Source organism: Neophocaena asiaeorientalis, unplaced genomic scaffold, assembly GCF_003031525.2.
Source record: "Neophocaena asiaeorientalis asiaeorientalis breed wild unplaced genomic scaffold, Neophocaena_asiaeorientalis_V1.1 scaffold398, whole genome shotgun sequence".
Lineage (NCBI taxonomy): Eukaryota > Metazoa > Chordata > Mammalia > Artiodactyla > Phocoenidae > Neophocaena > Neophocaena asiaeorientalis.
Genome location: NW_020173416.1, coordinates 2,759,502 through 2,785,904, shown reverse-complemented (window position 1 = coordinate 2,785,904; position 26,403 = coordinate 2,759,502). Strand labels below are relative to the sequence as shown.

The 26,403-nt window shown below is 34.4% G+C and overlaps 1 protein-coding gene across 2 annotated transcripts in view; it reads left to right on the top strand.

Annotated features, from left to right (window-relative positions):
• Positions 1 to 26,403, top strand: part of GPHN (gephyrin) — a 601,186-nt gene that overhangs the window by 397,854 nt on the left and 176,929 nt on the right. For both annotated transcript variants that reach the window (XM_024747262.1, XM_024747261.1), the window contains one exon: positions 22,287 to 22,329. In XM_024747262.1, the coding sequence (XP_024603030.1) occupies positions 22,287 to 22,329 (43 nt within the window). The remainder of the gene's footprint in view (positions 1 to 22,286; positions 22,330 to 26,403) is intronic.

Here is a 26,403-nt window from a genome sequence, read left to right as displayed (position 1 = left end):
ACATATCCCCATAGCAGTTTGTACTAAATTCTATTATACTACTTATCATGGTGTATTGTAATTGTATGTTTTACTTGTCTTTCTGTAATGAATTGTGAACTTCTGGAGACCAGAGGCTGCTTTCTTTTTAACCTGTAATTCACAGGCCAGATTAGTGTGGGGCATACAGCAGATAGCAAGTGTAAGTTGAATGAATGACACTAATTATGCCTTAATTGCTATATATATAATAATATTCACTTTGTTATTAGACTATGAAACTTGGTTGGGTAAAGACATTTATTTAGCTTCTTTACCCCATCTAGCACACAGTAACCATTTAATAAACACACATTACCCAAATCATGAGTTACAACCCAGTCTCAAATATCCCATTATATATGTATCAAATGTCCCTAAGATTTGTATGCATTCTTCTAATTCCCTGAAGCACATATTAATCTAGGTCAATGCTTCTAAAACATTTTAATTCTACACTGCCTGACTGTTCCTACAGTCTACTCTAATATTCCACTTTTAAATAAATAACAGGGGTAGCTGGCCCAATTTTTCTTCATTGTGGCTCAAACAGTATCAAACAGTCATCCCAGTCTCTACAACTTTAATTCCTTGTTGACCTTGAATGTTACAGGAGGGAAGAGTCTCAAACAATAGAATTGACTTTCTTGCCCTATTATTGAAACTTGAAGTTTACATAGAGCAATGCAGCTTTGTTCTCTGTGACCGCAGTCAGTCTCCTTGACATCCTGTTTGAAAACCACTGGGAACTAAAAGTCTATGAAAAATCACACTCTCGTAAATTCAGATGGGAATTCATATGGGAATCAGAATCGGTACACAAGCAAAAAAATAATAATAGAAAGTTGAGGTTTATTGTTAAGTCAGTAAGTATTTCTTAGTTAGCTTTCAGCAAAATTGTAGTCAGAATCTAATGTTACTGATTGATAAGTAAGTTGAATAATCAGACCTCTGATTAAAGCTTCTTCATCTATTACCAAGACACAAAGGGAGTACTGACAGGCAATTTAAGTCAAAAGAAGGCTCAAAATATAAATTTCCAGTGGCTTTTGTACTCTGTAACCAATAGTGAGGGAAACTGACACCAAAGTGATTTTTACTCCCCATTGGGCTCATGCCCATCATTCTTTTCCTTCATGTGCCTTTATGCACCACAGGCCAGCATTGTGTCTCCATTTTTCTTTTTCTTTCTTAACCCAATTGTCACTTCTGTATAGGAGGTAATACCAATGCATGCTTGCACAGCTTCCTGTAAATTACAGAGGTTTAATGAATTCTGAGCAGTTCATGACCATACCCTGATGTGGTTCATACCCATAGATTTACAGACAGGTTTGGTTTACCACCAATCCTGTTCTAATTCTTAAAGATTTTGATAAATATCTTCTTGACTACTAGCAATGTAAATTTTCTTTTACTTGTTTACAGAAATATGCATTTGGATACAATGGAATATATAGCTTGGACTTCAGCAAATAGAATTATCAGTTTTCTCTAGTCACCTTATTTTTCCCCTTTGAAAAGCACTTCCTTTCTTAGCCAGAGTTCCTCATCTAAACCACAGTACAAGAAGTGACTTGTGTGGCTATTTTCTAAAGCTCCTGTGAAGATGGTGCCATTCTAGATTCATAAAAGAGAAGTTAATTCATTATATACAATGGATGTATAATGCATCAGGGCTTAATTCTCTCCCAGAATTGAAAAAGATATAGTCATTCTTTCTTTGCTTTTTAAGTAGTTCAGTGCTTCCTGAAGCCATTTGTTATTTAAAAACATACTTAATATTTCTTCTTTGGGAATTCTCCCTGTTGCCTTATTCTTTGGGTACTAAAATCTCTAAATAGCTTCATGCTTAGTGTGTGAATTTAAGAGTTGAGAGTATGAGGCCGTGTTTTCATTTGAGAGTTTTTTTAAATAAGCTTTTTAATTTTCTGGAAGAATCAAGAACTTTAACCAGCCTCTTAACATATTCCAAAGATGTTCATGCTTTGGCGGTAATTATTGTTTTATTGGTTGTCTCACAGTGCGTAAAAATCTGAGATTGGGCTAGATTTCAATCCCAGCCCTAGATTTGAAACCCAGCCCTGCCTCTTACTAGCTTTGTAATATTAAGCACTTGATTGTAAACTTGATTAAGTTAACTTGTCTGCACTTCATATTTCTATAAAATGGAAATGATACCACTTTAAGGACTGAATTGCTAAAGACTGCTTGGTGCAGTGCCTGATATGAATAAGTACTCAATAAATAATAATAATTATTATTATCAATACTGGTTATTATACTAAAGGCCTAAAGGTAAAGTTATTTTTAGTTTGAACTAACTCTGTCAGACATATTATGTGCTACATTTGTCACACAGTAGAATGTGTTTTGCATATGGTTGTTAGCCACAATCTGACTAAAATATCAAATATTATTAGCTTCACTGTCAACTTGACACAAGTTAATGTCAGCACTTGTGCCATTCCTGCCTTGCTTCTTTTTCCTAATCATTGTCAAGTGTATTGAAGATGATATATATGAACATATATCTACGAGATATATCTTTTTTCATTCAATGAGTTGACTGTCTTCTCCAGTTTTTATCTTATCTCTTCAAAATCACTTTCCTATTTAGTGGCTGGATTATTTATGCACACACACCCCACCTCACTGAAGATTATGGCTAAAAAGAATAGCACTTTTTGTTATAATTATTATTTTAGGGTAGGAAAAAGTTTTTCTTGACCCCCTTAGGGTCCCTGGTTGGATCTGAAAATTAAACTGACAAAGATTAACAGGAGGAAGCATACAAATTTATTTAATATAAGTTTTACATGACACGGGAGTCTTCATAAGGAAATGAAGACCCGAAGAAATAGTTAAATCTGAGTGTTGTTATGCTAGGTTTGATGAAAAGGGGATAGTCACAGAGAAATATGATGGGGCATAAAGTATGAGCTTAGGGTAGTAAACTAGAAGAAACTTAGTAAGGCCTGTTCATTCTTATTCTTCTTGGTGTCCTTTTGTCTTGGAGAAAACGATGCTCCTTTCCTCAGGGTATAAGGAGGACCCCTCTTGTTTGAGGGTGTTTTGACCTTTTTCAGGGGAGAAGGGCAGAGGAAGGACAAGAGACCTTCTTGCTTTTGCCATCTTCTCATACTTCTTCAGTTTTATTCAGTATGCAAGATGCCATGTTTTGGGGTAGCATGTCCTGAACCCCATCATTATATTATCCTTAAATTCCATAATATGCCATACTCTACAGACAGTCACCAACTTATAAGTGGGGCAAAGCAGTTTCCAATGAAAACAACTTTATAACTGGTTACCAGATTCCTAGGCTAGTTCTCAAAAGTTAATATAACCCTTAATAAGCTGAAATGGTGCTACGGTTTAACTGAATTGAGGGTCAAATAGACATATATGGATTAATGTAGGAATCTATGTACTATATGTAACATTATTTCTTGGGAAAATGCTTTTTAACCTCTAACAGAATCCAGCTTACTCCAAACTAATTTTACCCTGGCAAATTCTGAATGGCAACAGGATCTTACATTCTGTTTTCTTCTTCCAACAGCTCAGATGGAACATCTTCTTTAAAGTACTCATTGTAGTGGAAGGTAAAGGGGAAGGGAAACTGGCAGTTTGGGGCAAGGACTTCTCCCCAGCACCATCAGTCGGTGTTTGTTGAATGAATTTATAAATTGAATGTTTATATGAAGGGGTTATGCCTATATAGTTAAGTTTCAATAAGCTTTCTATAGTATGGTATTATTATTTTCTAATTCCTCTTTCTAGTGAATGCTGATTTTTCTGACTTATTAAATGCCTTCTGTGTCCTTAGTATCTTGTAAACAAGCTATAGGTCTTTGAGCCAGCTGAGCAAAGTAAAACAAACATATGACTGTGAATTAAAAGAGGTGATTTCTACTGCGTGGTCTGTTCACGAGAAAACTAATATATGAATATTATAATGAATGTAGCAAACAGGATTTTTTATCCTGTTAAAATATTAATGGTATAATTTTAAAGGAACTGGACTTTGAGTATCCTGTATCCATTTTGCTTTCTACATGAAAGTTCAGTCATAGTGCCAAATGCAGATAAAAAACATACTTAGAGCTTGAAAGTCTATAATGCATCTTGATGCCCTGAATTAATGTAAAAATTGTATTTGATATGATAGTTATTTTTACTTGATTGTTTATGCTTCCAGGATTATTGCAGACCCTACCAGTAGGTCACAATTAGTCATCTAGTGTCTGTTGAACATCTACACTGCAGAGTAGATATTACCATATTAAGTATATAGAGAACATAGCAAAAATTAAATATGGGGCCTCACTTAAGGATTTTACAAATTGGAATATTGTCTTTTTTTAAATCGTATTCTATGTATTCAGGCTGTGGTGTTTGAAAATATTACTAGAAAAAAATGCCTTTGGCTTGAAAATTAAAGCTCTTCAGTGTTAGCATCAAAAAAAATCCATAGGAAAATTATCATTTTGAGGTCCTGTGTTTACAAAATAGTCATGGGGGAATTACTCAAAAATTTACGAAGTTATCAGTAAGTCCCAAAAAGGAACTTGCATAAGGTAGATTTTCCTAGAATAGATTTGAGTTCTTGGGATCTTATTTTATAACTTTAAAAATGCCATATTTCTTTAGGCCACACAGAGATGGTGTCAGTTATTGTAAATTGGTGGTAGGTCTTATTTAATTTATTTGCAAAGTACGCACCTCTTTGGAAAAGAGAAATAAAAGCAAAGCATGATATTACATTTTATTTCCATTGCTTATGGCAAATTTTCACCCCTTAAATGTTCTCCTATGCTCTGCTAAGCTATCTGACACATTGGAGTGGTATAGGAAGACAGAGGACTCCAGTAAACATTATAAGTCAGGATGAATAGCATATGCAAAGGAGATATCGTTTATGAAAAGGAATTTGATATGTTTTTTTAAGTCTACTCAATTGAATTTAAGGGCATGTTTTGAATCCTGTGGAATCCGTTGTTATCATACTGATAGTCTTTCGCGTGTATTTTAGGCACTTACCTGTGTTATCTAGTAACACCCTATTTTACAATTGCAGCTATCATTCTCCAAAGTAGATTAATCTATAATATTCACAGTCTTGTTAATCCTATGTGTACTATGTCTATTATTCAAGAATTTTTAAATGGTATTCTTTTGTCTTTTCACAGCATCTCTCATTAAGATAGAGTTTTCATTTTATCCTCATTTTTAACAAGAATTACATAATTTGGAATTATAAAGAACTGTTGAGGGTTTTTCCACAAGGCACCCTATCATCATCAGTAGGCTAAGCTAGAAATAAAAATGGATAATGTATGGTAATACTCTTTCCGTTAGCTTTTAAAAGTTCAGCTTGTGTAATTACATGTATATAATGTCAGAGTATTTCATAGGTATGCACATTTATCATATTCACTTACTTCTCTTCAGCTTAAGTATTTCAGGAACCCAGATTCATGTTTGGTTTTTCAGTGAGGTATATTTTTTTATCCATGAATAAGTATCAATGCATTGGATGATAAATTGTAATTACATACAGCTTTTTAAATATATGTGCTTATTAACATTTATCAATCTACCTTTTAAAGTGCTTTTGACTTAGTTTCCATGTGACTTATGTTATGAAACATAGTAATGTTATTATATAAAATAACATTATTTTTAATATAACACATCTCGATGTGTATTATGAATAGGAAAACTAGAATGGCATATATCCCTTGGAATTGAGTGGGGAGAAAATGTAGGTATGTTGGTACTCAAATGTTTTGCATTATAAGAAATTAAAAAAAAAAAAAAGAAACAGAGAAGTGGGGGGCAAGGGGAAGGGAAGAAAGGGAGAGATGGAAAAAGGAAACAAGCCCTAGTTTTTCATTCCCTTTTCTGCCTCAGTATTTTAAAAATTGGTCACTTATTCTAACTTTCCCATATTAAATAGTTGCAGAGCATAAGGAACAACTTATAGAACAAGGTGAATTCAGAAAGACCTTAAAGATATTTTTAGATTCATGTTCTATGAAACCCTGAATGGAATTCAGATTCATATGAACTTTTATAGCCACAGTTTTCAATTATATTAGCAATTTTCCTTGTTCTATTTCTGAGTCTGCCTTAGGGTAAGAAAAGAAGGGTCTATTTTTGAAATTTTGTCCTTGCCATTCTGCAGTCAGTATTGCCTACAGTCATAAAAATCAGGCTTGCTGCTTTTTTTTTCCCCCCCTCTGGCAACTTGCTGCTATCCCAGCACACAGCAATTAAATCCAATTCTGTTTGGGCTGCCATGCCTAACTTTTTTTGTTGAGAAGCATGGCATGAACTAATGCATGGCTCTTTGAGAACGCTGCTGTGTATATCTGCACTGAAAGAAAACTTCTGTAGCAATCTAGCCCTTTGAATTTAGTATTAAAGCTGCAGTAATTAATGATGAGCTCCTGTACAGTGCTTGACAGAGAAGGGAATTCCCCAGGAATAAAAGTGGAAACTGAAGGAAAAAATGATCTTTTGCAGTCAGATGCTGCTAAATTAGTCGTTAGTACTTCTCATCGGAGGAGGTAGGCATCCTTTCAGAGCATGCACATGAGTGAGAGAGTAGGAAAGAGATAAAAGGATGCCATTGAGAACTGAAAGAGGTTGTATAAGGAAATGTTGGGTCAATTCTTAATCTCAAATATTTGGCTCAAGAGTCTGAAGTAGTTTGGGTGAAAATGAGACTGGTTTTAATTATCTTGCCACGAGATTTCACAGCCTAATCATCCAGCATTAAATATACTGAACATGACTTAACTCCTTCATACCATGACAGTTTCAAGCTGTTTTTGTAAACAACCTTATAATGGCCTTCAGTATTTTAATTAGGAGCATTGGTTTAATGATCAAGTGATCAGCACCCTTTATTAGTTCCGTTAAGCATTTGTCTTGTTTCATATATACATTCTTTCTTTACTAGAAAATAAACTAGACACTATTTTTCCAAGTGGAATAAACCTTCCTTTTTTCCTTTGATATTACAATTTGATCTTGAAAAGATGGGAAGCAAGTGAATGGTCCTGAAATTGGACATTTAATCTTTATATTCCTAAACAATTTTTCTGGGCATGAATTATTAAGTTTTACCTAATTTATATCAGGATGTTCTCAAATAAATGTAAGTACAGAAATTGAACCATGCAACTGTCAATTACTCCAACCTTGATATGTAGGTTAATGAAGTTTGAACAAACAAAAAATGTTGTATGACCAGAAGTTCAGAATCATCTAAATTGCCTCCTTTAGCTCATTTCCCTTTATACATAACAAGTTTATCTGTAATCTCCCCAGTTCATCTGTTTTAGAGCCATGTAGCACAGTTCAGGAGTTCAAAGGACAAGTCAAAATAATATTGGGTTATTTGTTCAACCTTAACTGCCACCATATAGCAAGGATCTCTGTAGCCATTCTCACTATTACAGGTCAGTGATAGTAGCATTTCTGAAGCGTTCATTTAGGTACCACTCTTTCAGTCCACCTATATCACTATCCTTTCACTTGCAATTATCTGTCTTTCAGCATAACTGACCTCTGTTTCAAGACTTTGGTCTGAAATATTCTCCAGCTAGAGTTACCTACTTGGGCTTTGCTTTACCGAGTCATTTATCCTGGTGGATGTGGTCATACTGTGTCATTGTTTTAAGTTGTGTTTGAAATCACTTTGGTTTCCTTTTAAATATCCCATCCACAAAGAGAAATTTTGCTGCTGCTCTTAAGATTAGTCATGATGGGGCTTCCCTGGTGGCGCAGTGGTTGAGAGTCCGCCTGCCGATGCAGGGGACATGGGTTCGTGCCCCGGTCCAGGAAGATCCCACATGCCACAGAGCGGCTAGGCCCATGAGCCATGGCCACTGATCCTGCGCGTTCGGAGCCTGTGCTCCTTAACGGGAGAGGCCACAACAGTGAGAGGCCCGCATGCAGCAAAAAAAAAAAAAGATTAGTCATGATGTGTTTCAAAATACCTATTTTTTTTTTCTTACACACACACTTCTTTAAATTTTATAAGCTATGACTTTTGACTTTAAAAGACAGTTTCAGAGCAGGGATGATATTGGTGGTGTTAAGGTCTGCCGTGTGTTTTGAAGGTTGACGTAAGAAGTGTGAAGAGGAGAATAATCTCTACGAATCCTCATTCCCTTATTTATTACCTCATTTACATTCATCCACCTTCCTAACGCAGTTCCCTACACTTCACTCTTTTCTGTGCTGCTTTCCCCTTTCCTTGTGTGTGTTTTATAATAGAAATTACCTGCCTTTATCTAGCTGTTTCTTGTTTTCCTTTCCATTTTCAGTGAAAACCCATCTCAGCCACTGAGAATTAGAGTATGAACCTTAATGATTGTTGTTAAAATGAATATGTGTATCTCATTTTGCTATAAAGGGACAAAATAAGATGAACATACCTGCTCTAGTGTTTAAATATGGTGACTCAACCATATACTGTGCCTCAATTCTAGGCCAACTAGTTCACAGCAGTCTAGGAGAGGTAATCTGGATGAAACTAGCATAAATGAATTAGATATAACATCTCTACAGGTAAAATTTCTAAGTCTAAAATACAGTGATCCTGTGAAAAGACTATAAAGTATTTATGTGCCTTTTCAGCTTAGATGAGTGAAAACATAATGCTAATGAGTCCAGGTTTACAATTTATAAAACCAGTTAGCTTCACAGCTGTTCTATGATTATAGACTCTAAACTAATCCTAAGTATCTTATCGCAGATATGTATGCAGAGGAAGGACTGAGGAAGTATGTGTTGATGGTTCAAAATAAACCTATCAGCAATTGACTGAGACTGACTTGAACAAATATTATAATGGTCAATCTATATTATACTAAAAGGTTTGAATTTTAGAATTTTTTAAAAAATCAAATGTCTATCATTTTCTATGACAGTTTCTATTTTCCTTTCATTTTCAATGACTTTTGTCTTGTTTTTCACATGTTCAGTAAAGAATATAGATAAGCAAAGAGGGAGGAAAAATCACCCATGAACTCTCCCATGTTAATTGGTATTAACATTTAACAGAAAGAAATAACATGGATGGTGAGCTGAAGAAAAGAGAGGAGAAAGTAGGGAGTTCTACAGAGACAGTAGAGTAAATAAGCAATAAAGAAGCATGTATACAAGGAAGAATTATTATTTAAGAATTCCCTATGTGGAAAAATTTTAAGAACAGCTAGTAAATAAGAGATTTAAGAGTTGGAAAGCTCTGATGGATGCATTTCTGTGGAGTTTTGAGTTGATTGTGATTGTATTCCTCATATAACAACTGAGCAATGCAAGGCACAGCAAAGCTACCTGAAGCAATCCTGAGAAGGGTTGAGGGAGTAAACTGGCTAATGGTGAAACTATCAAGGACAGTGGTTGCAATTTAACAGCATTCTCAGTACAGTGTATACTTAGTAAAGAGAAAAGAAAATGATGAAAAATATTTGGGTTGAAATCATTGGCATTGGATATTTTTAGAATAAAGAGGGCAAAAGGGTATCCAGATGATCCCAAATTCTAAATGTAAGAAATCTAAGCCAAAGGATTTGAGTATGGACAGCATCATGTCAGTGTCCTTTGGTAAATCAGTCCCCTCTTTTCTTTTTTTTTTTACAGTTCTCATTTTTTAATGAAATATTTCAAATATATAGTAAAGAATATAGCTGACAAACACCCATACACTGACTACCTCGATTTAATAAATATTAAGGTTCTCTTTCCCTTAGGAATTTTTCATGACTGAATCTTGACAAGATAAGGTTTATATTCAAACTGAGTTTTCACTGAACTTGGATGAAAAAGAAAACTACAAAAATGTGTGTGTATTAAGACTTGGAAGTTATATATTTCAAGTCAGATTTTAAAAAGAATGCAAATTTCATATAAATTCCATTTTTTCAATGTAGTAAACTTATTTTAATATTACAATCAACACAAAAACTGAAGTCCATTTAAAAGGGACTACAGTAGGTATTTCATATAATCTTATAAGGCAAAGTTATACACTAGGGGAAGAAGTATCTAAAACTAAACTAAACAAAACTAGAACTCAATTAATAGACATAAATTCTATTAATAGTTACTCCCAGGTCAGAAAGTTATCAGGTAAAATTGTGAAAGACTTTGAAATAAATGAAAATGATTATTGGCTGTCTTATCTAGGGCATCCTTCTGAGACATCTCCTTCTTTTACCATCTGAGCTATTGTACAAGATTAAACTGTAGTAGATGAATAGTAATGTAAATGATCCTAATCCATAGAAATGCACATTGTGTCCAGTTGGAAATACAATTGATTTTTGCTCAGTTAATCTGAAAATTCATTTCAACATTCCTGATGGCCCATATATGTGTGTTTTTTTGATTCTCTTTTGAACCAATTAAAACATCTTCCTGGTTCTCTCATTAATTAACACTTTAGACAAAATCTTTAACAGATGTTCATTTTATATTTGTTTGGGAGTCATGAGTTTATCTTTCAAAAAAAATAATAACTTTTAATAGTTATGCTTTCTCTGTAAGCCAAAAGTTCTGTTTTAATGACAGTGGATTTTTCTGCCTTTCCTTTGATTAAGCCTAGACATCCAAAACTTGAGAATTCAGAGAAAATGGAAAGGATATGTATAATGTAAACAGAAGTCTAACAATAATATCAAACTATATCTGTTAACTGTTTACTTGGTTAGGTCATGAGAGACTTGATTGACAATATAATATACACCACACATGGCTGCAATATAAGACTTCAGAAAACTTAGCTCATATCTCCAGGCCTCACAGGAACTGCCTAAACATTTTCTAAATCATTGCTACTTACTAATATGTTTTAGAAATGTCTTTGCCTTCATACATCTTCCATGTGTCTTACGAATGCTAATTAAGCATTTAGAGAAATAAAAGTCACAACTTTTTAAATCAATGCTGTGTTTAAAAAGAAACAAGAGGCCCAAAATGGAGTCACTTGTGCTAAACCCTACATCAGCAAACCAAGACTTAACACTTAACCTAATTGCAGTTTCAGCCTCTCCCAGGAATGTAACCTTTAACTAGTCAATCTAGGGTTTCCTGGCCAGCACTGGTGAGGCAATCCACCTGATAGACACCTGCCTTCCCCCACCCCGCTCCACCACCCTCAAGGAAGTTAGCCTAGCCTAAAATATTTCTTTCTTTTGTTTATGACTTCCTTGTCTTACTGCCTTTCTGCCTTCAAAAACCTTCCATTTTGTACAGCTTCTCAGAGCTCCTAACTAATTACTAGGTGGGATGATGCTTGATTCATGGAATGTTGAAAAAAGTCAAGTAGATCGTCAAATTTTCTCACTTGAATTTTGTTTTTTAACAACTGCAATACAACAGCCTTTGATTTAGAAAGGAGAACAATGCAGCCATACTCTTACGTGGTATATTACACTCAGTAGAAATAGTAGGTTTTTTGTTTTGTTTTAATGAGTAAGTAAGTGATATGACATGACATTTAAGAATGTGTAGAGGAGGCAAATAATTTTTCATGTACCCTTCTGAGTTCTTGGCTGAGACACCTGTGATAAAAGATTAACGAAGGAAAACAAAAGTTTGTTAACATGTATACCTCATGTTTACTTGGGAGCTACCAGGAAAAGATGAGTAACTCCCTAAGATAGCCTAAACTACCAGTTTAAATATCATCCTCAACTAAAGACAAATGAAAGGTGGGGGCAGTAAGGCCAGTTACAGAGAGGTTCCCAGGAAAAGCACAGCAAACAAGAATAAGGTTTGCTATATAGATTAAATTGGTGCCTTCTCCATTGACAAGATTTATCTTGTGATTTAAGAGTCATCGTTCTTCTTCCAAGTCCAGAGGACTGAGACCCCAGTATAAATGGAAATTTATTTCATAAGTGTAAATTTCCCTTACAAAAGGTAACTTCTACTCTGTTTTCAGAGCCTCTTTTATGTCTGCTCTTTCTCAAAATAATCTTTATATCAAGGAGGCACATTTCTGCTACCACTCAAGGAAAACCAAGAATATTAAATCTAGTTAAAAACTCAGCATTTCAAAACTCATATTTAATGAAAACGAAGGTGATTTTCTTCTAAGAATGTCGGAAAATGATAATAATTACAAGTGCTCAATAATTCAGGTTTTTATATTATTGACTATCTATTAGGCTTTATTTCATAAGATATATTCGGGTTTTTTTAAACTTTCTATTCAAATACTTATCTAAACTAATCTTACTTGATCTTATTTATGAGAACTGTCAAAATCATGAAAGAAATTAGACAACATTCTTTATTACAGATCTAGAGTATCATCCAAACAGAGAATGGTAATAGTATTGATAACAACAGTGAAATGCCCACGGTCGCGAGACCCCTCCACAAGACCACCAGAGACAAGAGTCAAAGCCAAACGACAAGGGTCATTTATTGCAGGTTCGAACCCGGACCTCCGCGCAGTCGTTGCCGGTGACGCTAAGAGGTCCCGATGGAGTTTAGTACAGCTCTTTTATAGACAGGTACAAACAAGCTCGGGACCCTCTGCGGGGTTTTCCAGGGGTGGGGAGTACTGATTGGCTAACTTTTAAACAAAGACACTAGTCACTGATAGGTTAACTTTTAAACAAAGACACTAGTCACCGTCTGATTGGTTGGATGGTTGCAAAAGAGGGTTCAGCAAGCATAGTTACAGAAGCGAGAGCGGCTGGTTAAGTTTCGGTTTCCTGAGGTTTTGTTTCTCAATTAGAAATACTTAAGATGGGGCCATAGTTACAAACAGTACAAACAGGAAGATCGATGCAATCCTAGCAGCGCTACGGCCTAACGGCAGGGCATCAATTCAGTCCTATTTCTACCAAAGTAGAACATAGCCCTTCAACAGCAAACACAGTATTAGTTAATACTCATACACTGTTCACTCTGGGCCAGATATTCATCTAAGCAAGCACTTTATGTATATTATCTCATTTTCTTCACAACAACCCTATAAGTTAATTATTGGTATTATTCTCATTTTATACATAAGAAAACAAAGACACAGAGAGATTATGACTTAATCCAGTTTCAACAACTAATAATGATAGAATCAAGATTGAAATCCAGTTTGGCTCCAGAGTGCTACTCCCCAAACTGCCTTCCATTACATCATTTTTTCTTCATTCCTGCATTCACATACCTATTCTTAATGGTTTTCATTGCTAAGAGAAATAGGAGCAAAGAGTCAATGAAAGTTCAAGGTCTAATTAGGAATGCAGTGCTTGCCATTGGTAGGTTAGAGAGATAAGGTCATCTACTAGTGTACAGAGAAATGGATTTAGAAGTCAAGAGGGCTGAGTTCCGTTATTACTTTACTGTGTGATCTAAAGCCAGTAACAATCCTTGCTTTCTCATCTCTAGAATGAATATAAATTTCTCTTTAAAATAATCAGTTATTCATCTGAAGATTGAGAAATTGTGTCATCAATAATTGAAAAATCCCTACTAGTCAAAAAATTTTATTTAGGTTTGTTATATATATATAATTTATATATATATATATATATATATATATATACATATATATATAATTAGGTAGTTGTATTTTCCTCATGTTTATCATGATCAACATTAAAATTCTCAGAACAAAAATCAACTCACAAATATTGTTGGTACCAAGGGAAGACCAACCTAGGACTTTCAAATTTTTTGGAGGTCATTGAGAGTGACTCAATTTAGAATTAAAGCTTTAAATAGGAAATACATTAAGAATATTCACGATTGATGTTCAAATTTTATTCCCTTGAGTCATAGTGTGATCAGTTCTATTCTTAGATATGTTCTACATATTATAGTATTCTCTTTGAGAATAAGGAACTCACCATGTTACCTATAAAGCAGCATAAATAGGCTTTTCATTTTTAATGGTAATTATTCACTTCACCAGCTGTGTAACCTGCCATAGTTCAGCTTCTTTTAGAAGAGGTTAATACTGAAAAAAGAGAAATTCTTCACATTTACCTAGGACTTAGGAAAGCTAAGTGGAATTTAAGACAGTAGTAATTCAAATGGTGGTGGGAAAACAATTAAGAATGGTCCTCTGGAAAAGATGTGTAAAATTATGTTGCTTATAAATATTGTCTGTGTGCCTGCAAAGATTTATGTTATACTTAGATAACAGCATTGTTGCTCTCTACCTGTGATCAAGGTATGACTGGGTTCAAAGAATATTAATGATACACATTTATCCACACACACGTATGTGTGTGTGTGTGTGTGTGTGTGTGTGTGTGTAAGTTCACCTTTGGTTAGAGAGTTTGAAATGTGATGACAGTTAAATGATTATTCCATTTAATTAATTATCTAAACCAATGGGAAAAGAACAAGTAAAGCAGAATTTTTTTTTTTAAGTCTGAGGTCTTTATAACTTTTTAAAAGCCATGTATCTTTTTTGTTTCTGAGATGGTCTGTCTATTAAATGGGCAGTTGCTTAATTCAGTGACCAATATATAATTTTCTCAAAAAGAGAAGGGCTTCTTTTATATGTGGTTTGATAAAGGGCAGCAGACGGAGGTGTTAAAGATTTCTTACAGCAACAAAATCCTAGAGATAAAAGGAAGCTTAAAAGTTATCTAGTTCAGAGTTTTTTTTAACCTTTTTGCTCCCATAGACCCATTTGGGAATCTGGCAAAGCCTACAGACTCTTTTTCAGAAAAATGTTTTAAATATATATATAATAAAATACATAGGATTACAAAAAAAACTAAATTGAAATCATTAGCAAAATATCTATTACAAATTATGATATAATAATACTGCCTTTTTAAAAACACATCAAATAACAAAATTTAGCAGCAAGTCATTAGACTACTGTAATTTGAAATCCTGGTGAACATACACAATATTTTTAAATATCCATAATAATTTGAAGCGATAGATTCTGCTATTATTACTATAATTTGTCACCTAAGCTCATAATGAAAGAAAATAGTAAAATTTAATTAGGTTGGTGAATATAAAAATGATAATTTTTTTCTCCATCACAGTAAATGGACCCCTCATTTTTATCCACAGGTTCTCTCAAGGGGTCCATCAACCTCAGCTGAAACCCCCGAAAACATCCTCATTTTGCAGATAAAGAAACTAAGTCCCATGGAAGTGAGATAACTTGACTAAAATCATACAACACAGAATTAGATTAACCCTTGCAGTGGTAACCTCACACCTTAACTCAGCCTTTTTTGAAGCTTTAGTCTAGAAATTGGCAATTATATAGTCTTCTGTTTGTCCCTGATTTATGGCATGATCTGGAGCAAATTCTTTATTCTCATTGTGCCTCAGATTCTACCTATATAAAATGTAGGTGACTTAAAATGTACGTAAGGATAATAATAATGACTTAGATTTGTATTGCTCTTTTTCATTTACAATAGTTTTTACATATATTATCCTGCTTAATTTTCCTCATTTTATGGATAAGGAAATTAAAACTCCAGGATGTTGAATGTCGTCTAATGTTCTAAAGATCAGAAAAGGAAAAACCAGTATCAGAAACCATACCACTGGACTCCAAAGAACATTCCTTTATCATGCTGCCTTTCACGTTATAAATAAAACTCTTGAGTTCAGTCACATATGTATTGTGATATCATAAACACAAATTAAACACAAATAAATGGTCATCGGGCACAGATGAGCCCAATATTTATATCCTAATTTATCCAGATAAAGTGATGAATGAATAGAACTATGGAACGGAGCTTTTCTAGACCAAGTCTCCATTTTTGCAATAAGAAGGGAGAAGAGAAAGAAATAGAATTTAAGAGTCTAAGATTGTAGAGTTGTTGGCTTAATGTTGTTTAAATCAATCCTTTCTTTCCTTCTCTTTCAAGGTAGGCTAAAGAGGCAAGTAATCTGAGTAAATGCCAATGAGGTCATTTTTCTCTATTCTCTTCAGTTTTACTTTTATGAGTTAATGATATTCAGTGAAGTTTGTTCTTTCAGAGACAGATTACTCTTAAATAAGTTTAATAAGGTAGAGAAATTAAAGTCAAAAGGGCCATGATACATCAAATATCTCTGTCATTCAAGTGACCTGACCTATGAGATACAGGACATTCTGTTCTCTCAAAGAAATCTTCTTAACCTGACCTAAAACCTATGGTATAGAATAACCTTTATTGGACTCCAAATGTCACTATTTGATTAACCTTAAGCAGTATTAATAGTAATTTGTTTTCCAAATTCTTATAATCATTCTATAGGGTATTCAGATATTTCTTTGCTATAATCCACATACTTTTCATATTGTATCTCTTATTATTACCTGATCCAAATAAATAAAAAACATTTTAAGATAGTACAGGAATAGCTATGATCATACTTATACTATAAATAATAAATTTGAATCTGCTGAGATTGAAAAAAACTATACTACAAAAATAAATACATTGAGATTTGGCAAATGTTTATACAAAGCACTATATTTGACTTAGTTAGAAATATGAAGAGAATTAAAGTCATGGTCCTCTCTCTCCAAAAATAAACAGTATATTTGGGAACCTACATCAATAATTGAAATGTGAGTAACTATGAGAACTCTTAAAGTAGAAGTTCAGTTAAGAGGCTTTAAGAATTTAGGTATACCCTAAAACGAGATTGTGGTGATAGTTGGACAGCCATATAAATCTATTAAAAGCTATCAAATGTGTACTTAAAATATGTGAATTTTATAGTAAGTAAATTGTTTCTCAGTAAGGCTGTTAAAAGAGTTCAGGGAAAGAAGAGATTATTTCTGGTTGAGGAACTTGGGGAATATTTTTTGCCCCAAATACAATTTAAGCTGTATCTTAAAGGACAAGTAGTATTTGGATCAGAAAATAAGCAACAGAGTATTCTAGAAAGAGGAAATAGCTTGTCTAAGGTCTAAAAGCTCAGGAGTGCAAGAAATATGCTAGAGGAGCTAGTTCAGACTTTGCTCCATGACTTAGATTATATGGCTTTCATTCCTACCAGTACATATGGCCGTATGGCTATGACATTTCCAAAAAGTTTTGGTCAATCCCTATTGAGAAAAACATACAACTGTACATGGATTTTTTTTTCTTTCCATCAAAAATAAGAACTTGCCTCCATTTTGAGCTGATGAGAAAGTTATAATGAGGAGTGTGTATAATTCAGAATGTTTCACAGCTGTCAGTGGCTCCACTGATCATAACAACCACTGACATTTGTTACCATCTTTATAGCTTAAAATCACTGATACATACATTATTTCCTTTGAGCCCATAACAGTCTTTATTTTACCAATGAAGAAAGTAAGATTAAAGGAGGGTCTAGAGCCTAAAATAATAAAGACATGCTAAAGTAAAGATCAAGATATTCTGGCCTGCTAAGAATAGGATGAGGGAGAGAAAATGGTAATATAAGTAAATGATCTTTAAACAATTAAAAATCTGCTAACTAAATTGCATGCCACACATGAATCAAAACCCATCTCATACAAAAAATAAAACAGATAAAGTTAACTACTGTCATCAATAATAGGAATCCAAAGTTGACATTTTTTCTAATAAGCTGATAAAACCCTCTTATTGACTGGAACAGCCCATGTTAAAATAAGATTTATCAACAGTAAAGAAAAGTACATAGGGAGCTTACTAACAATTTCTAAATAAGTAGTCATTTTTGTTATTTGCTCTTTAAAATTTAAACAGATTAAAATTTAAAGCAAACCACTGACATAGAGTTTCTCAGATTATATAAGTAAGCATATATACAGAAGCTTAATTTTTAATTTAAAATGTAACTGCCAGCCAGTAAAATCATGTTAAAAATAGAGAGGGCTTTCATAATGTCCATCAAAGAAGATGACTTTTGTTCTTGACTTTGACACCATCTGACCAACTGCTCAGAAATTTTAAATATGAGCCATATTGTATAGATTTATTCCAAATATTTACAAGGAAAAAGAATACAAATTAACCCAGTGAGCAGCAAAATAGAGGCAGTTTTTATGAAATCTGAGTTATGTTAACCTGCAATCAAATGTAATCTCCATTTTAATATTTACACATCTTTATATTGTTATGAACCTATTCTTGACATGGGTTTTATTTTGTTTCTCTCCTCCCTCACTTCTGTGAAATGCAGAAGGGAAAAGATGTTTGTTATTCACATATTTGTACCCCACTAACTGGTGTTACACATCTGGCTTCCACTGGAGAGCCCCTGACATCGCAGGGAACGGTGATCAAAATTCCACACACTAGCTTCAAGCTGGGGGCTCGTAGCTATTGCAGCATTGAAGGGGGTATTTTCCTGGCTTCTTTAAAATAAGCATGGTGATGGGATGGTTTAAGGGAAGAACACCTCTCAAATCACATGACCATTGCTGTGCTTCCGTGTGTCCTGCTTTCTTCATAACAGCTTGGCACTACATTCTTTCTCTGTATCTTAGTGGGCTTTTGTGTGTACAAGTGGGATGGGGGTTGGGTGTGGGCGCTTTCAGTGGATGCTTACACATTATGCATGCATCTTTCTATGTTAGAGTGATGTGCCTTCCCTTATGTGTCACAGATTATGGTCACAGATTAAATCTTCTGTGTTCCTGAGAGATTGGGCTGTCTCTCTCTTATTGGTGTGAGATTCATGTGTTTTGATGTTTACACCCTCAAATGTTCTTCATGTTGCATTAAACATAAGTTGAAATGTTTTCCCGTAAGAGTTAGCTTTTCATGTTGGGCTGAAAAAGTCTTCATTTCTGTGTAGCAATTCATGTTATTATAACCTATGGCTTTCAATTGTACCTCCCATAATGAAGAGCTGACTTTAAACACTGTGCTATTCTTGTTAAGACCTAAGCATAAGGTAAGTCACTTCTCTAACTGTATCTAAAGATTGTGGTTGTTTGTTAAAGTTTTCTCAGCTTTGTTTAAAGCATTTTCACTTTTTTTCCTTACCGTTTATTACGTGCTCTCCCTCTTTTTGTTTTCTGTTTCATTGCTTAAGATGTCTTAATGGACAATGTGATCTTCAGCAAAAATTATACATGTAAACACATGTTGAAATAAATTAAATGAATTATTTGATGTCTGAAAGCAGTCTTGATTAGTAAATGAATACCTTCATTTTCAGTAAGTCTCTTGTGTTTTTTATTTCCTCCATTGACTTTAATATACTGTTTCTACACATGATTTTAGCTTTGATTTCAGTTGAAAGGGGAATTAATTGTCAATACTATAAATGTTATCTTAGTAAAATAACATAATCCAGTAGAATAAAGTAACAGATCATCCAACACCATACTTTTCATTTTTAATCCCTGACAAATTAGGTAAGATAAAGAAAAACAACAGCAAATCATAAAACTTGAAACAGACCTGTGTTACCTTTTTTATAGTCCATATCGTGAGAACAATAGTTGTTTCTCAACTTTATTCTTTCAAGTAAATCCCATTACATTGTGAGCTAGGCAAAGTCTTCATATTGGGATTTTATTAAATTAAGTCAGTATTATAATGATGACAAGTTTCATGGTACAGAAAAGGGCATCCACTGCACACATAAGTATTAAAATGTTTTAAATTAATTTTCTCAATTTTTTAATGTGTACTCAAAATCACTACAGTAAAGAAGTTCATTTAATCATTGATTTTTAAAAGTGATTTCCCTCAAATCTGGGTCAAATAGCCAATGTAATGTAAATGAGAAGACATTGGTTATACTGATGTTGGCAATTTTTGAACCCAGATTCAGAATATTGAATTTTTCTCATCATCCAAATTTCTCTTCAAAACTGTTTGAAATATATTGTTCTAAACTGATGTGCCACAAAGCAAGACTTGGGTTTCTTTATTAAATTCATGCTATGAGGGACTTCCCTGGTGGCTCAGTGGTTAAGAATCCGCCTGCCAATCCAGGGGACGTGGGTTCAAGCCCTGGTCCGGCAAGATCCCACATGCCGCAGAGTGGCTAAGCCCATGTGCCACAACTACTGAGTCTGCGCTCTAGAGCCTGTGAGCCACAACTACTGAGCCCATGTGCCAGAACTACTGAAGCCTGCGTGCCTAGAGCCCCTGCTCTGGAATAAGAGAAGCCACTGCAATGAGAAGCCCGCACACCACAACGAACAATAGCCCCTGCTTGCTGCAACTAGAGAAAAACCCTCACACAGCCACAAAGACCCAACGCAGCCAAAAATAAATTAAAAAGTAAATTAAAAAAAAAACTACTTTAAAAAAAATTAATGCTATGAATGAATTTTTTGTTAATTTTTAGGCCACCTAAGAAAGGGAGAGAGTGTTTTTTTTATTGTGGTTTTGATTTGGTTTGCTTTTTTTGGTAAAGCCAGCTAGTACTTCACCTCCATTTCCATTTAGACATTATATAAGTCTGTTGAAACATTTGATGAGACAATTTGAACTACTCATCTGAACTGCTCTGTTCATTGTAAATCTCTTGTTTCTATCCATACACTAGCTCCACTCTAGATTGGAAGGGCTTAAAGATGAACTCTGGAGGAATAGAGGATACGACTTAAGAGTAACTATTACTGATCAAAGGAGCTGCTTTCCATTCGCAAACGTTGCTTTGCGCTATGGGTTTGGCTCCTTCTGTTTCTACATCCTGTTGAAGACTTTCTTGACTTCCATTTGACTTCTTTGAATTCTGTTTTTGTCCTTCAACATTTTCCCCTTTCTTTTCCTTCTCTCTCCAGATTTTTCTCTCACTCTTTTGGCTATCTCCTGTGTTCTTTGAATCGTTTTTAAAATGTAGTTTATCTCTTTATTAAGCTTGTCTATTAATTTGTCTATTAGTGTTTGTTTCTTTTCTCCTTTAAGGCTTTAGTGATATAGTTAACACTTATTTTCATTCCATGGTATGCCAACTTGCTTGTTTATTTTGCAGCAAGTTCATTGGTCATTCTTACCCTCTTGGTATGAATTTTCAATAAGAAATAGCAGAACATTCTGCATTTACGTATTGTCCCCTTTATAAGACCATACTTTCTTTTCTATCTACTAGATTTACCCTCCTCAAACCTCTCTCTCTTTTTTTTCTTTTCCTTGCTCTCGTGTCTTCCTTACTGTATTATTTTCTTTAAGTAGTCATTAATTTCTTTCCCATTTGGTCCAGCATTGTTCTCCAATAAAACTTCGAAAAAAGAATATAAGAATATTATCTTACAGATTAGCATCTTCATTCTAGTGTATTTAAAACTAATTAAACAATCTGGGCCAAAAGAGAATAACTTTAACATCTGGAATTATATTTCCTCTCTTTTTTTTTTTTTGGTGTGTCTTGTATGTATGTGATTTTTTTTATTGTTGTTTCTTTAAACATTAACAATTGTTTTTTTCAGGGAAGGACAACCATTACCCACCCTAAGTTGCAACATTACTTTCATAATTTGTTTCATTACAATAGTAGACTGTGTTAAGCGATAGAAATTAATTTGCTGTGTATACCATTTGGGGCAAGCTGCTGGGGAGTGGGAAGAAGAGGTGTGGAGTTTCAATACAGTTGCCTCTGAAATCAACAAGTGTCAATGCCATCCAGCATGGCCCTTGAATTCATCAGTTTTGCAACATGTAAAAGAATGTTCCACTTTGACCTGAAATATTTGAATCAGCATGAGTTTCTGATTGATAACTATATACACACTTAAGAACTGGCAAATAAGTGACTTCAATTTCATTGATTTCCAATTGAAACATCTTTCATAACTAATATTATAATTATAATCAATTATTATAATCAGTAAATAACAAAGGTTATTAGACTCACATGTAAATATTGTATATGAAGATTTCTCTTTTCCCCTCATTAACATATGTAACTAAAAATGACTACCAATGAACATTTGATTACAGCTTTATTACTTGAATTGCATTATTAGTCAAGAGATAAGCACAGTATCTTTAATATTAAGCATCTGAATTCACAACTGAATATGTGGTAACTTGAATTTTTTCCCATATACTGATTTCCAATACACATCAATTAAAAAAATGCCATTAGTTTTACCCTTGTCCCATGTACAATATTGTGCCCCCAGTTTTTTTTCTAGAAATCAGTCCTTTCTTTAAGAAAAGGAAAAATTAAAAATATATGGAATAAGTGTGACATATTTTTATTAACATGTTTTTATATGTGAGATACATAAAGCCTTTGCTCCTAGACCTCAGGAGTTTGCCCATTAAATATACATATCTGGCTATCTCTGTTATGAGCCCTAAATTACTGAGTTTATGCTCTCTCTGCAGGTCCAGTCCAGGTGCAGCAGCAAGGAGAACATTCTCAGAGCCAGTGAGTATATCATTATTTCAGATGGACTACTGGATTAGAACTTGTGGTTCAACAAGAAGGAAAGCTAAAAATGACATTTTGGTGAAAGAATGAAGAAGAGCAATGGGGAAAATTTATGTCAAGAATATGAATTTTAGAGCTTTTGCCTTCTAAAAATAACAGTATCAATATATTAATGAATATTTCCCTTATCACAATTGTTTTTGCAAGTTCTGACATCAGAACTTTGACAGCACTACTGGTTAGGGTAGTAATGAGCTCCTCTGTGACTCCAAGATGAGAACCCTCTTTAATTGCCCCACTGCCAAAAAGTTATTTGGAAACAGACTCACTGAAAATAATGTAATATAAATCCACTAAATGAATCTAAAAAAGAAAAAAAGGACCCCTAAGCAGGTACATCATAATCATTTCGTGAATATGAATTCCTAAAAGATGTTATCTTCACAGGCAGCATATTTCAGAACATAGTGCCCTAAACCAAAGATGAAGAAACCTTATTTTTCTGTTTTATCACCAATAACATTTGCATAGAAGTCATTTGACTTTGTGTATTATTCATTTTCTGACTTTGTGTATTATTCATTTTCCTATCTTATAAAAAGGAAATATAAATAGCTTTTCCTTACCTGTATCCTTGAAATGATGTGACATCAAAGGTTGTGCCTTGAAAGCTTTGGGATTCTAAGAGAAAAGTGCTGTATAAATGCTAATTTTGTAGATATTGTTCTCTGTCACTTAATATTAATGGTATCACCCTATCTTCTTCCTGATCATTATCAAGAGAAGAAGTGCAGGAGGACCATACTGAAATGGGTCCTTACTTATACCACTGGGAGTTTTAGTAAATGGAATGATTTCTATTTACAGTAGAATGTCTGTATTATTTAACAATTTAAAAAGTACCTGGAGAACTTCAAAGAGGTAAAATTTTGTTTCATTTTATTTTTTTTAATGTAAGATTTTCTCATTTCTGTGTTGTAAATCTGCTACCTTAGCTTGAAAACCTTGAGTTATTAGGCAAGCACACTTCAGTTGTTTGTCCAGGACCTTCATATTAGAGTTATATAAAAATAAATGCAAACAGGCATGTTTAACTTGTATACTTTTGTGAGTTTTCATAACATCTGACAGGCGTGTGAATCTGAGGGAGGTGCTTCAATAATAGGAGATGTAAAGTCCTATAATCCCTTCTTAAGACCTAAGGTTGAGAAAACTAAGAGTCAAGGAAGTGATGATTCAATATTTACTAAAATAAAACAATAGAAATAAATGAAATTTTAAAATGACATTTTTGATGATTACTGTATGATTTCCATTTGTTGATCCTGAGATGATGATGGATCACTGATAGTGATTGTGGTGATTAGGAATTAAAAAAATTTCTTACTGAGAACAGATTTCTTTGAAACCTTTTTCACCTCTATCATGGATCTTTGTGCTGTTAGAACTGCTTTCATTTCACTTATGCTCTAACTGGCTTGTTGGTTGTTAATCACTTTGGATGGACCTTATGATGGTCCAGGTTTTTCTGTTCACCTTTTCTTAGGATAAAATAATCATGTAGATGGTCCATATAGCCATTTAGATCCATGTAGAGAGCCCATCCGACATTGTAGCCTCTTAGTTCTGTGAGTTCTATAAGTTTAAGGTCGTTCCTCTCAATACTGCTTTAGTAACTCATACTCATGCCCATAGCCACACCCAGGACTTTTCATGAGCTGTTCTACCTCTGAACTTCTTAATCTCATTGCTTATTTAGTCTACTTCTATCTTTTTTTTTTTCTTCCTTTGCCATGTAGTACTATATTGCAGTCATAGAGACCCTATTAGCAGTTCTCCCATTCTCTCAGTGCTATGTCCTGCCTCTATTCCTTGGGACCCTTTCCCTCAGAGCATAAAATATCCATTCCCCTTATTTTCCTAGAAAACTCTTACTTATCCTTCCATACTCAGTTCAAGTGTGATCTCCTCTGTGATGGCTTCTCTGAGTTCCCCCAAGGCAAGGTGACTAATCTTTCTTGTATACCCCATACAGTTTCTTCTATTTTAATCATTTTTTCATTTACTTACTGAATTAACTATCCTCAAGGAAAACATTTCCAAAATGTAGCTAATAAAAAGAAAACTATGATCAACTTCTTTTTTAGCACATATAAAAATGTATCAAAGCAAAAATCAGCAGATACTAGAGAAAGGAAAAAAGTTAGAACTTAATAGAGCTTGTTCAGAATTGTCCAAGGAAGAGTTAACTTTGGTAACTTTGTTCAAGCAAGAGGTAACTTTCCTTTAGCACCGCAAAACTATTGAATTGGCCAAAAAGTTCCTTCGGTTTTGAAGTAAAAACAAGAGACACATTTTTCATTTTCACCAAGAACTTTATTGAACAATGTATTCACTGTTTTGTTCCACTACCTTCTGCCATTTTTCAGGCAACTTCATAATTCCATCTCCCCAAAACTTTTTATCTTTTTGAGCAAGGAACTGTTCCAGGTGCCTTTTACAGTCTTCTAGGGAATTGAAATTTTTTTCATTAAGAGAATTTTGTAAAGACCAAAATAAATGGAAATCTGAAGATGCAATATCTGGTGAATATGGCAGATGAATCAGAACTTCCCAGCCAAGCTGTAACAGTTTTTGCCTGGCCATCAAAGAAACATGTGGTCTTGCATTACCCTGGTGGAAGATTATGCATTTTCTGTTGACTAATTCTGGACGCTTTTCGTCGAGTGCTGCTTTCAGTGAGTCTAATTGGGAGCAGTAATTGTTGGAATTAATCATTTGGTTTTCCGGAAGGAGCTCATAATAGAGGACTCCCTTCCAATTTCACCATATACACAACATCACCTTCTTTGGATGAAAACTGGTCTTTGGTGTGGTTGGTGGTGGTTCATTTTGCTTGCCCCATGATCTCTTCCATTACACATTATTGTACAATATCCACTTTTCATAGCCCGTCACAATTTGTTTTAAAAAACAGTCCGTTTTTTTTATGTTTAAGTAGAGAATCGCATGCGGAAATATGGTCAAGAAGGTTTTTTTCACTGAACTTATGTGGAACCCAAACGTCAAAGCGATTAACATAACCAAGCTTGTGCAAATGATTTTCAATGCTTGATTTGGATATTTTGAATATGTCAGCTATCTCCCACGTGGAGTATAACGATGATTGTTCTCAGTGAATGTCTCGATTTGATCGCTATCAACTTCAACTGGCCTACCCGACCGTGGAGCGTCGTCCAGTGAGAAATCTCCAGCACAAAACTTCGCAAACCACTTTTGACACATTCGATCAGTCACAGCACCTTCTCCATACACTGCACAAATCTTTTTTTGGGTTTCAGTTGCGTTTTTACCTTTCTTGAAATACTAAAGCATGCCGAAAATGTTGCTTTTTTTCTTCCATCTTCAATGTTAAAATGGCTACACAAAAATTCACCAATTTTGATACGGTATTTTTTTAATGCACACTGATATTGTAGCTGTCATAATACAATCTAACAAAATTGTTTCAAATGAAGTTAAAGACAAGTAAGCACTACTAGAGCCGTCTTACAGAAAAAAACCAAATGAACTTTTTGACCAATATTAAAACAACCTGTTGATAAAAGGCTGAGTTTATTCTTACTCTGGTGAGAGAGAGTGCCACTTCAACAAAGTCTTAGTCTCAGAGTCTCAGAAAGGGAACGGCAAAGTCAGGATATTTATGAGGTTTTGAAATTTGATTTAAAGCAGTTCTTTTTTTTTTTTTTTTTTTGCGGTACGCGGGCCTCTCACTGCTGTGGCCTCTGCCGTTGCGGAGCACAGGCTCCGGACGCGCAGGCCCAGAGACCATGGCTCACGGGCCCAGCCGCTCCGCAGCATGTGGGATCCTCCCAGACCAGGGCACGAACCCGTGTCCCCTGCATCGGCAGGTGGACTCTCAACCACTGCGCCACCAGGGAAGCCCTAAAGCAGTTCTTTTAATGTGGGCTTGATTAGAATTAAATAAGGATCATGATATAATCATTTAGAAATCACGGACATGACAAGGCAAGGACTTCTGAGTCTTGGTGTATAAACCGTTTGTTGGTG